The sequence below is a fragment of the Chroicocephalus ridibundus genome, chromosome 1 (assembly GCF_963924245.1).
Source record: "Chroicocephalus ridibundus chromosome 1, bChrRid1.1, whole genome shotgun sequence".
NCBI lineage: Eukaryota > Metazoa > Chordata > Aves > Charadriiformes > Laridae > Chroicocephalus > Chroicocephalus ridibundus.
Window position 1 is genome coordinate 92,936,220 of NC_086284.1, and position 19,476 is coordinate 92,955,695.

The window sequence follows — 19,476 nt, forward strand, 5'->3', positions numbered from 1 at the left end:
AGTTTACAATAATATATATCTATAGCAAGTTTATTATACATATATCTCTGGCACACTACAAGTTTAAAGAATTTTAAAAGAGCTTTCTGGCTTCGTTGGTTCACAGCCCTGAGGATCATCTTAACATAACTGCATACTTAATGTACGTTTTCTAGATTATATTCATAAATGCTGCCCATTTAATATATCTAAGAGCAGAAAGAAGGTAACACTTGTACCTGTCTTGCTGAAGAAAACTAGGAAATCATAAGGCTATGGAATCACCTAGAAATGCCCTGAAATTACCTGGAAAATAATAATTTCTTGGGTCTTTTACTTCTCACTTCTAAATCAATATTTCCAAGGCATCAGAAATACCAATCACCATAAATCTCTGATAACAACTCCAAGAAAAAAAAGAAAAAAAAAGCATAATTGTATCACAAAAGCTATTCTGTATTGTATTTTATTACATTTCTATGACTTGTGGATTTTATCACTACTTTTTTTTTAATTTTTTTTTTAGATTATCCCTTACATAAAATTAAGTATCAAAGTCATCACCATTACAGTAATTAAGAATAAGTAAGGTTGCGTTAATTTCCAAGATATTTGACTGTTAATGGCTTTAAATATTTTCTGTTTTATCATTTTACTCCCAATGGGTAAGACAGACAACACAACAGTAATTTCAGGGCCAGCTCCTGCCTGTAGTACTCACCCTGTATGGTATAACATCTCTTTTAATTAATTAAGGTCTAATCAGAAAGAGTACGGAGGAATAAGGTTGGAACAATCCAGGCTTGAAGCTGATTGCAAAGGGATTGAACTGAGATATTGCCTGAAGCAGAAGGAATGTTGTTAGCAGCCCAGGCAACAGAGCTATATATAAAATATACCGTACCTGCCATATGAAGACGAAACTACAAAACCAAGACCAAAATGCAACAAGGGATGCTCTCATCAGGTAATGGAAAATGACAGATAATTTACTAAGACTGGCAATAATATCAGCATCCCTCTGGTAACTTGGAGAATTATTTTCTACCTAATCATGCAACATATATATATAAGGTAAAATACTGCACTGTGCTTACAGTCATCCTGCACTATATGTGTAGCATATCCCGACTTCAAATTGCAGGCACCTTTAGCTGGTGCATACGGGGTATCAACGAAACCAACCACATTTTCTTTTCACTTAATTACCACAACGCTTTAGTCGTGAGTGGCTTCAGTTCCAACCAACTGCCTTGCCCAAGCCTCTCACAGAAATATAAATAGAGATTTAACTTTCAAAGGATCTAGCCTGTGCTTTCTTTTTTTGTGCTGTTTTTTGAAGTTTTGAGATCATTTGTTTTATGTAGTGTAACTGCAATAATACTGCCTCCGAGTTAGCTCTGCAATAATTCACTCTTGGTACAGCAATAATTGAGCAAATAGAAGTTTCTTCTACCAGAGGCATTCTTTTCTATTATTTATTGTAATATTTTTTTTCCTAATTTAATGAGAAACATTTCAAAAGCAACATTTTTATCCTTTCATGTTAAATTAATTTACAGTGCCGTAAGCCATAATGAAAACAGAGAAATCATCAGCAAAAAAGCATGTTAATAAAGACAGATTTCTATGAAGTTTTTTAACTAAACTTACAAAATAATTTTTTCTATTTGTCAGGTCCAGCTTGTCTCTATTTGTTCCCAATTATTTAGACATACGGTGAAAATTACATAACAATGAAAAAGCAGAAGCTACACCAGAACAAAGAAATTGAGAATAAAAAAAAAATATTTTTAATTTAAGCAAGTATGATTCATACTAGTGCATTTAATTCTAACATCTGCCCCTGCCTAGTATGGAAAATGCAAATCTCCAGTCTGGTGTTGTAAAGATCTTAGGAAAATGTTTAGGGAAAAAAAAAATCAAATTAAGCAAGCCAGCCTCAAGAATGAGATAAAATAAAATAAAAATTAAAAAAACCAACCCCCCCCAAAAATACATAGGTTCTCACCCCACCATCTGGTTCAGAGTCTCTATACTGAGCCAGATACAATAGGTGTTGGTGATCTGTAAAATTCCTTTTGATATCAAGAGGATTAGGCTTAGTGCAAGGAATTCATAGCTGTGGAAACGTAACTGCAGCTGCAAGTTTGCTTGTACCCAGATAAGGATAACATGTGGCCTTTCTTCTTTCATGCCTCGATCACAGAGCTGGATTAAATCTGGGTAATGGTGCTGTTCTTACCGGAGGCAGCATGCCGCCCAGCAACACCTGGGTGTATAACGTGTAGGTCAGATGTCTAACAGGAAACACAAGATAATGAAGTAACAAGCTGTCACATTGCAGAAATAACATTTCTTAGCACTATTTTTCAGGCAGTGCTAACCCTCCATAGTATTCCATGTCCCACAAATTTAATGCTAATATAAAATGGCTCATTTTATTTTTTAAAGCCAATCAACAAGCTGGGATTTAAACACTGTTGCAACTCTTACTCACGAGGTATGGAATTACAATGCCACAGTTAAAAAGAAGAGATGATGTGCTGAGGTTAATGTACTGTTGTGTCTGTAATTGCTGTAACGTAAGTGAGAACAGGTTTATTTCATAGCTTTGATCTGGCAGCTTCCAGCAGGTTTCCAGTTTATGGGAAGAGAGGATTTGCCACTTCATTTACAGATCAGTGAAATACACTTTCATATAAACATTACAAAAAATAGCAGGACAACTGTAAGCTTTCCCTAGCAAAAGACTTTTGAAGTTCAACAATGAAATTTAGTGACTCAGTCTTTTGGGTTTTGTACTTAGTCTTTTAGGAAGTGCATCTTGCTATTCTTTTTTTGCTGAACTATGAAGTAGTTTCAGAAGAATAGTCATTAAAATTGTGTCCCACCCAGCAACATGAGGTAGAAATTAAAATTAAGTCGTTTTAATATAGTAGACAGTGTACAGTATTTCTGGAGAGAATATAATTTACGACTTTAATCTTCTTAGTTACTAGATTACCCTCATATTTGCCTCATTGGCAGTTCCCCTAAATTCTCTCATTCCCCTAAAAAGTTGTAATATCTGATCCAAACATGAGAAATTAAATTCTGGCATTAAAAAAAAAAAGTCTCATAGTCTCTTTTGAGGGTTCATTCAGTTATTTCACAAAAAAATTATCAATGTAACATGACAGAACGTCTTTTTGACTGATACAAATTTGTCAGTCAAGCTTCTGTAAGATATAGAGACACGAAAATAAAGTTAATCTTCTGAACTGATTTATCTATGTGCTTCTTGGTGCTCATGGCCTCTTTTGCTTTTGCATTAGCTTTTCAACTATATAGACAGTACAGAATTGAAGCCATTTATTTTAAATCAAGAGTCCAGGTGTTTTCACTCACATACCAACACCTCGGGTGACTGTTAGTACATAATACTAAAACCAACCTAAATAACCAGCTGATAAGCAATGTATTCTTTTCTCTGCTGTATTTGTTCATAAATACTGACATCTTTTTTAGATGCCATAATCTGGTCAACTGAAAGCTTCTAAATTAATAAGGTGAAAATGGACAGTTACACTTTTCTCTCCTGCTCCTCCAGGCTCCTCCAGCCCTATTCTGATTCAGCAGTGATATTCCACACAAAAGGACCAATGCAAAAACCTACTGTATTACTGCAGCCACTTCAATCCAACTTTAAATCACAAAGGATCCTAGATTAGCATATCTAAACCACAAATCACACACACTTGCAAGGTAAACTGCTAAACCAGACTCTGAGAATAGCTTGGCATAAATAATTTCCAAAACATATCATAACCCTAAAAAGAATCCTCCCTGTCTCAATGACCGAAGTATCTAACAGAAAAGGGACAAGGGGCAGTAAACGCAGAGAGAAAGAGAGAGAGGTAAGAACAAGGATTCCACAAGTCTGAAGAAAATTAACATCGTGCCCTTTTCACATACCTGAAAATAAATAGATCTGCCTCTTGTATGCACAGGATAGCCGATAAACTTATTGCCCACTGTGCTTCCCTTCTTGAGGCCTGTTTTGCCTCATTTTTTAGTACTAAGTCATTTCCCTAGTCTCAGTTATCGACTGCTACCAAAGACTGACAATAGGCTACAGTAACAGAAGACAAATGGATTTCCACACTCTCTGCAGGCTCTCTTCACCCCACTCCCTTCCCTCCGCTGAAAAGCAGCAGCAGTCCTGCATACAGCAGAATTGCACAAGGAATTCACAGGCAAAAATCTGACTGGTTATGGTAGACAAAGAGTGGGTTCATAGCTGTGCCCATTCAGATGTCCTGACAACTACATCAGCCAAATTCAAGCAATGAAAACCTTTTTCTACAACAGTGAGAAAGCCATCACTCCAAGAAGTGGTATAAAGGAGAAGAAATCCTTTCCCTAAGTAAACAACTATTCGGTTTCAAGGAAATTTTCTATGAAAAGAAACGCATGAAGAACACAAAGCACTAACACCTTTCCCACCTGGTGACAATGAGGAGGTAAGACAAGCCAGAACAACATCAGACATAAACATTTCTCAGCAAGGCAAAGAATAACCAAATTGTCACTGACCCAACATTTTTGGGACATTCATGTGGACAGGTGGGTCAGCAGAGGACACAGCTTAAAACTTGGAGTGATCTGGCAGAAGAAACTTTCTAGGCGTATCTTCACATACCTTCATAGTTACCTATGACTAAATTCTTGGTCATCGTTTGGGGCAAAAGTGATCTCAGCAGCCTGAGTTTACATTTTGGTTCTCTTCTATCACCTCGTGGGGAATTGCACAATGTACAAATATACTGAGCGGTAAGACCTACATGAAGCTATAAGCTCCTTAACCTGTTTTAGATAAAAGACAATCAAATGAAGAAGTTAAAAAAAAAAAAGAAAAGAAAAAAGAAGAAAAGATAAACACCATTAACATTTACACTACCAATAGAGAAAGAGAGAGTACACACACATTTTAGATATATATATATACACACACACAAGATCACACCAGTTTTTGGCACCTAATGTAGCCAGTTAATTATTTAGCTACTCCTCCTAGGTTCTCTCTAAGTCAGAAGGGAGACATATGCTTCTCCAGAAGGCAAAAGCCCCAGCTCAGCTGGGCTAAAATGCCTTCTAGAAGTGCTTCTCTCTTACCATTGTCTGTGCAGAACTAGGAAGAACAGGTAATGCAACCAGGCTGAGCTGGGTGGCACAAACCTTTGCAGTAACACAAGTTCAGAAACACCTCCTGGACATTTCTTCATGGTCTGAGGTGGGACAAACAGAAGCTGCTGGAATAGCTTTCCAGATTCCACCAACTTTGCCGATCTCAGTGGGAGCTTAAACACTTACCTTACACTTACACTGCTGACACCTAAAACTAGGTGGCAGAAGTTGACTCTTCCACCCTATCACCTACAGTATTCCAGTAAGGACTGGTGGCAGAGACACAACAGACCAGTTACATAGCCTCTAAAAAATGTAAAAAGGCAGACAAAACACTGAAGAGATGACCTTACTGTATTTCTGTAATCTGGTGATTCAGTATGTAACAACTGATACCTTGATACAAACAGCAGAGCTTGTGGTTGCTTGTACCAGTGTTTAAGGACGCATCCTCCTAACTTCACGTAAAGAAAATCCACAGATGAGAGGGTTATTTGAAAAAAATACATAGCTCACAAGGTGAACAGGTTATCTGAAACTCTATAATCCTAAAACCAGATGCGAATAGATATGAAGGACAATATAATATATAGAAAAACACAATACATATAAAAGAAGAACCTACATAATAGGATTTATGTGAGTCTACATGATTTCCAGTGTCATGGGCTCTAAATAATGTCATTCAATCTCATGCAAAGCAGCTCAATACTGCTATGTTAGGGTACTTGGTAGATATCATAACATCAGATGATTCCTCCACACAGAAAAGTGTATGTAAAATCAGAGAATTGACAACACAAAACTAGAAATTATAAACCCTAGAAAGAGTACTGATGCCCATTTAAGTAGCTGTGTATTTTTGTTACAATATTCAACCTCTGAAAATGCAATTATATACTAACAACTTCAGAGAAGACAAGCCCAAATCTAGTTAACTTTACTGAGACAAAATGTATGAAAACTACGATAAGTAACCATAATTTAAGGCTGACTTTCCATAATTCCCACACAACATGCAGTTTACCCAAAAGAAAAATATTGCACATCAGTTTAGAATCTCCTAACATAATTACAGCACTGCCACAAAGGAGGACGAGGGTCCTCCTCCAGAAATTCGCTATTATTTTCAGTGATAACAGGTGATGAACCCACTGGAATCATTACAAAACAGACTGAGATAATACTTCTCTACTACTAATCACTCTAGTAAAAAAACCCTTTCATTTAATATGTGGGATAAATGACATTTTCTGTGATGACCATCAATAAAATGGAATCAGGTACCCAAGTGAAAACACGCAAACTGAGATGGCATCCAATGAAAATCAATGATTCAAATGAAAAATGTGGCAGAAAGGAGTAAATGCACATGTGGAACTTCATGCTGATATAAGAGATTGAATTTCTTGTCAGCAGCTGAAAGGAAGAAAATCTAAACTTGTGACAGAAAATGAAATGGGGCACTCGGTGATGTTATAGACAAAGTTATTCTTGTCAAACATGCCGTCAGTTTAGGTAGCGTGATTTGCTATGCTACAGTATACAATTGCTACACAGTGAATGATACAGAATAGCTAGTATTGTGAAAATCTGTAAATTCATATGCAGAAAACCTGTGCTACGGCAGCTATATACTCATAAAAAGTTCGCAGCGTTTCTTTGAAGACAACAATTTTTCTCAGTACAGTCTAAAAATCTTTCACAAAACAAGCAGAACTTGTCTCTGAAAAGCATTTGTGATTTTATTTTAGTCCTTATTTGTATTCTTTGTAGGTCATTGCCTTTTTACATATTCAGGAAGATATCTGCCCTAAGCCAAAATTAATACTTTTCCTCAGTTATGCACTATAAAATTTATCCTTTTTACATTAACATGTTAATAATCACAATCACCTTTTTATCTCCCTTGGGAAAATACACATCTGGTCTCATGCGCAAAAACTTATGTGCACTTAAGCCATGTGTTTTGAACAGTCTGGTATGAGGTATAAGTGCAAGAGGCACAGATACCCTTTCAAGCTCATCAGAAGACTATATTAAAAGCTACTGCTGGGTTTTTGCAAACAGTTTTTATTGATTATTCGCTTTTCAAATCTGCTATAAAGAATACAAAGTAAATGGAAGAACTAAATGGCAGATTAGACCAGTAAATACTGATGATGACAGGAAGATCAAACGGCAGAAATCTTCAAAGTCTTGGTAACCACTCAATCTCATTCCTATCACTTCAAGTTGATGGGCTACAGTGAAACATGGCATATGCTTAGTAAGACTATGAGAGTGCCCATTCATCCAGTTCCTTGGATGTGGGAGATCCTGTTTTAGAAAAGCCTACACAAACAGGAATGAGGCATCCTCAAGAAATGGTAAGGTCAGGAGAAAGTGTAGGAACTGGAACCTATTCAGGAATAAGGGCAAACCTTCTTTTCTATTCCATCCCATTTCTATCTGCATTTTCCATGCTCTCCTCTAATAATGCTATTTAATACAACACAACCTCACACTTAATGCTACAAAAGCTTTTCCCATCTAATCTGTGTTTGAAAAATCTGTGCTTAAAACTGGCAGGCTTTGCGTGCTAATCTGCAAGTGAAAATTTAGGACCATCCTTCTGGTATGCTCAATAACCTTTGAAGTGAAAAACGTAAATCAAAGAAGTGAGCATATACTATGTTATTAATGGGATTTTTCTTCTACCTTGATTATGAGAACATGTGCAAATGTTTGCACACACCCACTTTATATGTGAGATTTCTGACAACTGAGAGATGTTTATTTTCCTGGGAATAAGTTTTAAGAATACTTACATCTCACTCTCGTAACAAAATACTAGATCACTTAATAAAATAAGCCTTTTACCTTCTAAAGGAAAATTAGCATTGATTAGAGTTTCAGTTCAGAAACAGGAATGGCAAAAGCAGAATACATCTTTAACGTATCCACTCCTAGATAAGCTGCAGCATCAATACATTTTCCGGTTTTATGATAAAGATTATCCAAACTAAACTAATTAAAACAAAATGTTAGACAAAAAGTAGCAACATCTACATATCTGTTTTATTACTGATTTTCTGACCACTTCTCTTTGATATCCAGCTAAGAACAGCAGCTGTGGCATTGCTTTTCCTGTTCAGAATCATCATCTAAACCTCCCTGTGAAAGTATTCAGCTTTCCACCAACATAGCGCTACGCAGTAACTTGACTCTACGCAGCTGCTCCATTTCCCAGCTTCTCTTCTCTTCTTTGTTATTCCTCCCTGCACTGAAAGCCTCCTGTTTCCCTCTTCCATATCCTTGCCTACATCAAACCACAACATGATACGGAAGTGACACTGAAATCGCCAATGTTATTTGAATGGAGCAAAATCACAGTCTCAAATGATAGCAGGAATAGTGGTATATCAATATTATAAGTTGCTGTTTGACCACATGCTGGGCTGCTAAGCAGTTTTTTAATAAAACTGTTACTTCCCTGAGAAGGAAAAATAAACCACAAGCCAGCAAACCTAATCCAGATGACAAACTACAGTACTATAAACCATAAATAAACACAACTAAATTTATTTTCAGACTTCGTCCTTAGATTGCATGTGAAAGGGTTAATTGTTTGCATGTCTTTTAGGACTTAAAGCTTTAAACACAAATATACATTTACATCTATGTGCATAAGAAGTCTCATTGATTTCACCATTTTTACCCATTTTTATAGGATTTTAGATTATATACTCTTTGAACCAACAATGTCCTTATCTTTGTGCCTTCTATAGCAGCACATTAATCATAATATAGTTGAGTGGTATGACATTAACCTATGTTCAAGTGGTTTTGGCCCTTTGTGCTACTGGATTATTGTGTCTATCTGTGGTTCATAAAATAAAAATAAAAATACACCAGAGAACCTGACTGAAGAAAGACACCATCTTTGTCTTGCCCTTCAGGCATATTTATACACACTATACACTGATATGTTGTCACAGTTAACATGAACTAACTTTGTATGTTGTAAAGTACTTCTTTCCCTCATCCAATGCATTCAATTCAAAATGCAGGTATTAACATAATTTTACCAAAATATGTGATCTTACCAGCAAAGTAGGAACTTGTTGTGAATAGACCTAAATAGAAGGACCGTAGCCTGTAGGAGGTCTCAATCCAGAACTGTGCTAACAGTTCCCACTCTGCTTGCACAAAAGCATCAATCTGATACTACACTACCAAGGTAAATCCCAATGAAAAAAATAATTATTTCAAGCAATTCACCATTCAAGTTTGGATGATAACTTTTGAGGAAATCTTTATTTTACATGTAAGAGTAATGGATTAAGAGAGAAAACGCTTGGAGGCCAAAGGTTGCAGATTTCAACTCTATGCATAAGGAAAGAAACCTCACTTTTAATTTATTGTACTCTGAAAAATACTTGTACTATTTTCACTGCTTAAATCTAGCTTTCACCCTTCAATCTCCCCATCACTTTCCACTAATAAGAGTAATTTTAAAATATACAATTATTTTTATTCTCTGTAGTCCCTTCTCCTCACTTCATCTTTTTCCTCCTCACTCACTTAAACACATTACTCAGGAACTCCTGGGAGATGCTTATGAAATTTTCTCAAGAAATAGCAAGAAAGTTTTCACTTTCTTACTTTCTTGTATTAAAGCTTTTCCATTTGCATATTTAAGTCAAAATTAATTATACCGACTATATGACCAGTGATTATGTGATCAAATCAGAGATCACAAAAATCACAGAACAGTCTAAGGCAGGAAGGCACCTCTGGAAATAACCTTATCCAACACCCCTGCTCAGAGCAGGCCATGTCCAGCCAGGATCTGAAGATCTTTGGTAATGGAGATACTACAACCTCTCTGGACAGCCTGCTTAATGATTTGACCATCCTCACAGTTTGTTTTTTTTCTTATGCTAACCTGGAACCTCCTGTGTTTCAGTTTGTGCCCACTGCCTCTCATCCTGGCACTACTGAGAAGAGCCTGGCTCCATCTTCTTTACACATTTCCTGTCAGGTATTAACAGACCTGAATAAGATCTCCCTGAGCCTTCTCAAGCCTAAACAGTGCCTGCTCTCTTTCCTCATATGAAAAATGCTCCAAACCCTTAATCATCTTTGTTGCCCTTCGTTGGGCTCGCTCCAGTAAGTCTACATCTCTCTCATACTGAGTTCAGCCCTGCACCCAGCACTCTAGATGAGTCTCACCAGTGCTGAGCACAGGGGGAGGGTCACCACCCTCGACCTGCTGGCAATGCTTTGCCTAACGCACCCCATGGTGCTGTTGGCTGCTTTTGCCACAGATGTGCCAGATTAGAGTTTAAGGACAAAATTAAATCAGTCCAAGGAAGAGGAAGACAGACTTTCCCTAGTATTAGCTGGATGAGCAAGCACTTAGCTCTGCTAGAAACCATTATGATTCAAGCATTGGGTCTCAACTGCAATGGTTGCAAATGAATGCCATAACCAGGACACAGTCACTGGCCATGAAGGAGTTTTCTCTCCAGTCAGGAATTACACACCTGCCAAAACTGCCAGTGTAGGTTCACTGAGGTTTCATTGGGTCAGTTTGTCACTTGCTGTTAACAACAAAGAAACATTACTCCCCTCCCTCATGACCACCAATCACAATACTGAAAAATTCTTGACCGAGGGCTTTCAAGGTAGTACTATCCAATATTTCACAAAATCCATATGGTAACTTTTCACTCTGAGATATCTTGCCCCGATATGGGCAAGACATCTCAGATGGGGGCAATATAGGGCAAGCTGTCTCAGATTAGGCTCTAACAGTTGTTATTCCATTTCAGGTATTATGGAACAGTTTTTATTTCAGAATTGTTAACAGGTTAGTGTAAAAGGCAAATCTGGAGGATTGAACTTTAAAAAAATAGGGGAGGGAAGAAGATTATATTTGATTTTTAAAGCTTTCAGAGAACAATTTCAAGCAGAAGCGAGTGAGAAAGTGTTTCAGAACAGAGACTGGAAGTATTAGATAATTAATCACTATTAAATATTTTTTAGTAAAGTCAATTGAACTGAGCAAGGATGTTACAGATACTCTCTCTCTCTTCCCTGTTAGTCAGATTCATCACCTAATCCATACATCATGTCACAAAATTAACTGTGCTGGTCAATTATACGTAAATTATGTTTGAAATAAAGCTGGAAAGAATTTTGTTCTCTCAAAAGACCTATACTGCTAAATAATCAAGAAAAGTCAGGAACGTGTCTCTACCTCAACCTCAACTTCCTACTATTGAAAAAACAGCGGCTTAGACACCTTAAAAACAAGTGAGCACCTTTGAAGTATTGATAAGAATAGAAGAAACAGGAGGGCCTTGCCTGCTGTTCATACCCCTTGTTTTAGATAAAAACAGCATTGTGAGAAAACATGGGTACTGACCATACTGTACATTCTTACGTATAACTTAAGGCACTGCATGTTTTTCATATTATTAGCAGCAGAATTCCTGCATCTAATGGAAAACTACTTAGGTTATAGGCTAAGTGAGCATGAAGGTGGTGATGAAAATAAATTTGCTATGTATTTCATGCCAAAGTTATTATCTTTGCTTCATTTATCATATGCTGTCATACTTTTAGCCAGTCTACACTACCAATAATTCATCAGTCCGTCATAGATTATTTCAGATACATTTGGTAACCTGTGTAAATAGTATAGAAGCGTTCTCCAGTTATTGTCTAACTAGGCGTCACATGCAGTATTTTCTGTCAATTTTCAGTGAAAAAAACCCTGTGGTTAAATTTATCTACAGGATTAATATTAAATGATATCATCATGAAATAACAGGATAAATCCACACTAGCTTCAAAATTATATCTAATATTACCTAAGCTGTATAAAATGCCATATGCAATTATTGCTAAAAAGACAAACCAGAGGAGTAATGAACACTGTTGAGAGTTCGTATCACTAGCAGTATGAAAGCAGAAAGTAAAATTAATTATTTTCATCTCCCTCATATGGTTACTTATCAAACCACGTCTCATGGGGACACATGATGTATTTCAACCAGACAATAAAAAGCAGCACATAATTACACAACTCCTTGGAGTAACTGGTTTGTATCCTTGAAAATTCTCCAGGAAGTATTCTAACTGTGTGAATCACCTCAACTATTACATTGCTGTCAGCTCAGACAAATGATGCATGCAAATGCATGCTTATATAAACAAACAGCGTGTTTATAATGCAACAGTTTAATATAATTACATCATCAGGTAATTAGAATGTGCAGTTATATAAGTCTCACCCTCCTCCTTCTGCTACTGAATGAACTGCTAAGTACTAGGGGAAGATTAATCTTTATTAGTGACATTTAAGCTAATGGTTTCTGAACACGAAAAGCAAAAGAAACACCTAAAAATGGGAGATTTTCCTAGACAAGCAACATTTGCTGTATAAAACACTTTCTGTACAACAGAAATTATTTTAGCAAGACGTTATTTTCCTGGTTGTTTAAAAAACTAAATTAAAGCTTGAGAGTGTACAGCAGAAAACTGCTGGATCACTAAAGGTGAGATAAACATTTTTAGTGACAAAGTTACTACTGAACTTAGAAATTCGGGGTTTTCATTATTTGTGTAGAGATTCTTTACCAAAACACTGCCTTATACCTATTGCCTAAAAATAGCAGATTAAAACAGAATCGTAACATTTCAGGACTCCTAATGACTATTTTCACATTATCCAAGTCCATGCAACCGCATAAAGAACAAGACAGAGACTAGAGATCTAAGTCCATGTGTCATATTTAACTATAACTTCTATGAACTTTATAAACCTAAGTAGTCAAACTTTCTTTAGTCAGAAACTACCATTTTGGTTTACCTCCTGTGATATGGATTCAGCCTGGCTGACGAGAGAAAAAAAAAATTGACTTCGTGTAGAAGAAAAAAAAAAAGTCCATTGGAAAACTGTAATCCTGGCTGAAAGCATTTAGGATCTTTTCTATGCTGGGGCAGGACTTGTGGTTATACTACATATACTGGATGTTAAAAAACACATTAAGGACATAGACTGTATTTGAATGTGTCTGGTTTTACACATGTACAATTTACATAGCAAGTTTCTTCAGATATAAGTCATTGCCTGATATGTTTTATAAGGTAAGTGCATTTCTGGCCCACAGTACAGAGTAAAAAGAAGGCTTATCACTATTTATGGTTTATGGCGCTGATGATATGGATTAGTGAGCAATAACCCCTTTCCACGAAGTACATAAATGCATATTTCTGAGATTTCAGTGACTTATTAAAGCTCCTTTTTCGTTTGAATCTTTTATATGCATAAGTTGTGTGCAAACGGCCACACTTTTGTCATGTTTTACTTTTCATCCTTATGCATCAAAGTGAATTGTGAGAGAGAACTCTTATAGGCAGGGTATGAAAAGTGGAAGGATCAATGCAGCAATAACTGAGGAACAGATGAAAAGCCATACTCTCTTTTTGACCATTTAGCTGACATCAATAAAATTGTTTTATTGATAAAATTGTGCTTTAAGAAGTAAAAGTCCTTGAAATTTACTCCATTATCCATTTTTATAGCAAAGCAGATGGGCAATATTTGCAGCACTACCAGGAAACTGTACCTATTGGGACAGAAAGCTTTTACAATGAAGACTATTGATATGGAGCACTATGTTATGACTATTGCATATATTGCCCATCTTCATGAATTGATGAATTTTACAGCTGAGCACTCTCAGACCATTACAAAAATTTACTCTTTTTTTTTCCTTTTGAATAATTTCCTTATTTAGTTCAAAGTATTTATTTCTCAATGAAAAGTTTTACATAAGAACAACCATAGCATAATATTTGACTTTCTGAACTGTAGAACAGTTCATGAAGACGAATGTGGCTTTTTGCTTATAGGTGGCCCCAGTGCCAGAGAAGGATCAAGGACATATTTAACTTGCTATATATTCATAGCCACAGCCTACACTAATTCAGTCCCATACTTTGTTTCCAACTGACTTTCACTGGCATTGTCCATTCACTTCTTATGAAACTCACACACACATCATCAGAAAAAAATATCAGTTACTAGTGGAGAAACAGAAGTTTATGGAAGTTTGTGTTTTCTTTTTCACATATGTCTCTCCAGTAACAGTGAATTGCTGCAAAAGCACCATTTATAGTTTGAGAATAATCCAAAGTCTCCAGTAAAACCTGCACTAACTACAATAGCTTAGCACATGTTAACACATTGTATTACTGAGTAAACAAATGCATTGCTCGGTTCAAAGTAATTACTGTTTACTTTTCTCAAACTAAAACATTTCCTGTTACTGTGCCTATTCTAATAAGAAAACCAACCAAAACCGATGCTCTAATTACTAAGAACACACACTAGTGAAACGATACATCCTTTTAAATGACTAGTAGTTAATGGCTATGCCTCAAATCAGTGATAATTCAATGAAATCAAAGAAGATACAAATCTTGAATGGGCACTTTACTGTAGTTCTTAAAAAATTACAGAAAAAAATGGTCTTTCCCAATTGTGATTTCAAAAAAAAAGCCCCATTCTATTTACTTAAGCTTCTTCTGCTTGAGGGGGGGAGTGGGGGGGAGAAACATAGAGGTTCTACCAGCTTTTAGAAAAATTTCCATCAGGAGAAGGGCATTTGAAAATCCACTTGTGGTTGTGAATGATGAGATTTCTTCTGGAGGCTTAAAAATGGCATAAAGAGGCTGATACAGTGATAGGCCCAGAAAGAAAACTAAGTTGATCTACACAGAGACAGAGCAGCGTGCAGATGCAAATGAAAAATCCCCACAGGAAACCACACTATCAAAATATTTCCTTCTGCAATCATCAACTCTAACTGAAGTCTAAAATCATTGTGCTGTTGGTGGACACGTATATATCAGTCTTTTGGGAGCAAAAGATAGAACAACCACTTTTTTGCCTCTGCATACTCCTGTTTCGTCTTAAAATGTAAGAGTAATTTCTCTTGTACAGCCAAGATATTGAACATAGCAATGTTTGTTTTTCAGAAGTGAAACAGAGACTACACAAATTTCCTGCCTTAGAAGATCTGAACTGAAAATTTAGTCTAACATCTCAATTTAAATGTATAAAAATCTTTACAAGAAAGCTTACAGTTCAAAGCAATTGTTCATACAGTGGATATTTTTACGTACTTCATTAATTATTTACGGCAGGAAGGACTTTCATTCATTTATTTTGTCTATAGCTCTGTATGGTTCCTATGTGGAAATTAAAAAAAACCCCAAAATACTAGTTGAAAAGATAACCAGGAGTACAAAATTCCATTACAGTTAAGAATGAAGCATTCTACCTAAATTTTTAGGTATCTCTATTTTGCCAAATAACCCATTTCTCAATGATCACATTAAAAAAAATAAACCTCTGCAAATACTTGATAATTCAATTGTTTTAACACCATTACAACCAAAAACCTAATCTAGAGAATATAAACAGATGGCCTATATTGAAAAGTAACTGCTCAGTGGAGAACTATCTTGTATTCAAATCTGCCCTCCAGGATCACGCTCAACGAATTCAGAAACACATAAGGATTTAAGGTGTATTACTATAAAATCAAATTATCATAAAGACAGATCACTATTAAAAATGTGGTTCAGACTTCACTTTTGTCCAGTGCAACAACTGTAGATTTCAGCGCATAACGTAATGGAATTTAGCAGCAGTTCAGTCAAAAAATTAAAGCCATGTATGTATTAATACAGTAGTACCAAAAGAAGGTAACATTTCCATCCAATGTACTTACTCAACATAATCACTTATAACTAAAATCTTTCATAGTATTTTTTTTCATAAATAAATTAAGGCATAGAGCCTTCAGCACCTGGAACTTCCAGTTTCGAACTTTCTGTCAACCTGAAAGTCATGCCCTATCAAGGAATATTGGAAGAAAGGGCCCTGCCTTCCAGCCAGCCGACCAACCTCATATTTAAGAAATCTAAGACCTCACACAGACATGTGAATTCCTCTCAATAACTGTAGTGAAGAAACCACAATGAAAGCATAGCAACATACTTCAACAGCACCATCTCAACTAACTATTTTTCTTTCTCCTTAGGATTCTCCAGAACACCAACTACAATATTGTCCTTCTTTTTCAAGATTTTTTGTTTCCGGAGGAAAACAACTGTTTGAAAACTGTCCAGCCATTAACTGTGAAAATTTTAATCTTTTTATTATGGCAACAGAGCATGTTGACAATAATCAGCCAAATACCAAATTAACATTTTTCATGTATTTGAAAGTAATGGAGGAAAACTAATTCAGTTAAGCTGCAGAGAATAAACTTGATGCAATTTATGTAACTTCTATAAATATCAGAAATTCTTAATAAACTCTCATTTCTGTCAAGTGCTCAATTCAAGACTGTAGCTTGGCAGAATAATTCATTTTTACGTGATAAAAAAAATATCTAAATGCCCATTCCATCAATGTTTCCTTTCTGTACATTTTAAAGCTGTACTTGAAGACACTTTTTCAAATGTGTTATATGCTGAAAGATGTCAGACAGAATCATGATGTGACTCACATTAGATCCCTGCAACAAATTCCAAAGCAACACTTAAAGATTAGTAGTAGAACCGATTCTCTTTTTTTAAAACAATTTCAGTTTTGTTGAGTAGCCGCGCACTGGAAAAAAACGCACCACTTTGGATACCTGACAGGTCTCTAAACTGAAGTGCTTGATTTACCTGCCACTGTTTCATGAGCTCCCGAACCGTTTTGGCATCCTCTAGTATCTTTTCTTTGTGTGTAGCATCCTGCAGGACATTCGCAGTTGTTTCAGCTTCTGTAAGCCAAGCAAGGAACTTTTCAAGATCCAGGTAGAATTGCTGCAACATTCTTAGGGCTGATTCCAGTGCAGCTTCACGCTCACAAACCCTGCGCAAGTACAAATAGTCAAATGCAGCACTCTTAGGAAGAAAACAAATCCTAATCATTAAATCAAAACATAGCAAAGACACGTTATGTATTTTTCATGTACCAACGAAGGTCACTTTGCAGATACATTAACTACCGAACTTGCACTGTATGTTAGGCAGGTTGGATTCCTTTTTTATCTTGCACAATTAATAAAATAAAATAAAATCAGATATAATTCCCTGATTTGTTTTAATCAAAGATTGTTTTCTTATTTGTCATTAACACTACAATGGGAAAACTTGTTTATTTTTAGAAATCATGAAATAGTTCCTGGACACCGCATGGTACGATGAATTTAATATTTTTTATGACTTGAAACCTTTGGAAATTGTGTTCAACACCTTAAATCCTAATAACACTGAAGTTTGGGGGTTTCTTTGTGTTTTGGTTTGGTTTTCTTTTTTAATATCAATGTGATAAATTATAAGAAAGATCTCTATCAGTTACATGATAAAATACAATAACAATTGTATACAATTTTTTGTTTTAATTGTATACAATTTATTGTATACGATTGTATACAAAGGCTCTCTTATCCTGAGGGAAGATCTAAATCATAGATTGGGAAAGAACACTAAAGGCTCTAGCAATTCTGGTGCTGAAAAAACATTAAAGTATATCTGTGTTCTATCGCCATTCATGTGCAATGTAGGTGTCACATGTTCTCACTGAATTTTTACATTGAATTTTACCTAAATAGGGATTTAGAAATGTGAGCATGTAAGTATGACATATTGTTCATTAACACAAATCTGTCAAGGCTACTTTGCTATTTTATCACATTCATATTCATTTAACATCAGCATGATAACAGTAATTTTTTAAGCTAAGAAAATATATAGTAAAGTCATTTGATAATTTATGTTACTTCAAGTGGAATGAATGTAATTTGATGCACATCTGTGTTTAGTCTACAGTGATCTGGATATTTCTAGATAGATCTCCTGTCTAGTTTTATAGTTATTTAGACAGAGATAAAGATACTACATTTTAGCAGATATAATTTCTCAAGTTAGAATTTATTATACCTTTACCAGAAGAGGCCATGAAATTTCTAAGTGCTAAGCTCTATTTCAAACCCTGTTTCCTGGCATGAAGACATTGTACTCCTTGATATCATCCTAAAACCTGTTCCACTAGTTGAAGTAAGAAAAGAAACAAAAAAAAAAAAACCACAAGTTTTGCCAAGTGGCACTGACTTAACATGTTTTTCATCAAGCATATAAGTAAATCGCAGAAGAGGACAGTAAGAACAGAAAAATGCAGTCAAAGTACAGGCGAGGACAATCATTTCAGAAAAAAAAAAAAATCCTCCCCAAGAGCCACATCTCACAATAGCTACCATATTTCTATCATATTTTTGGTATCATATGGTATTTCACCATTTTATGAAAAAAGGAATTTATACTTGGATTTTTTTTTGTTTTTAATTCAAAAACTGAGAAAGCTATTGAATGCCTCCCTACAAAGTCATCCATCAATTTTTAAAAAGTTAAAAATTGACTGGATTTTTATCTCAGATGCACCTGTTTCCATCTACAAGAATTCTCCACATCATGGCACTGCTTAGCCTGTATTAGAATGTGTCCCCAGGGGCCTCTTAGGAGGAGAGTGAGACACTTAGCTCCAGAACAGTGAACATGATCTCCCCAACTTTATTCTACATGGACATAAACATGGCTTCTGGTTAGGCCACACTTCAAATTGAAAACAAATGTAATGAAAGAATTTGTGGTTCTGCTGTTAAACTAGAAAATCATTACATAGTTATCACATCTAAACTTACTAGCAATATACACTAAATCAGTATAAACTTAGAAAAAAGACAATAAGAAACGGAAATCTTTTACCTGGAAAATACTGTATTGTCCTATTTATCACTTTTAGATCAAAAATAGATCACACTTACTTGATAGAACTTGGAAATGGAATAAACTTACATAAACAAAAAATATTTTATCTAGTTCTTCAGAGCACAATTCTATTGCAAGGTATGCTTTATAGCATTATTCTAATTCAATTTTCAGTGTGCAACATGATAGCTAGTAGCAGTGCCTTTGCAATATCAAGTATAAAACTTTCTTGACATGCAGTTCTTCAAAACAATAAAGGCACATTTTTAACTACAATCCATCTGAACTCCTACAAATACATAGCAATGCTCTACTAACAGCAATCTGCAAATGCACAGTGAGATTTTTTTTAAAAAAAGGTCTTAACTCTGTTTGTGTATATTTAACTTTTTATTGATCTAAGTCAAGAATGTTAGTTATGAAAAATCTTCTATCACTTCTGTTCTATGATGCACAGGAATCTTATGGCACTTAATTCTTTCAGCCTACAGAAATGCTTAT

General features: G+C 35.5%; 1 protein-coding gene across 4 annotated transcripts in view; it reads right to left on the reverse strand.

The window, feature by feature from the left end:
• DMD (dystrophin) overlaps positions 1-19,476 on the reverse strand; it is a 1,176,878-nt gene that overhangs the window by 245,338 nt on the left and 912,064 nt on the right. For all 4 annotated transcript variants that reach the window (XM_063343608.1, XM_063343591.1, XM_063343600.1 and 1 more), the window contains one exon: positions 16,891-17,080. In XM_063343608.1, coding sequence (XP_063199678.1) covers positions 16,891-17,080 — 190 coding nt within the window. The remainder of the gene's footprint in view (positions 1-16,890; positions 17,081-19,476) is intronic.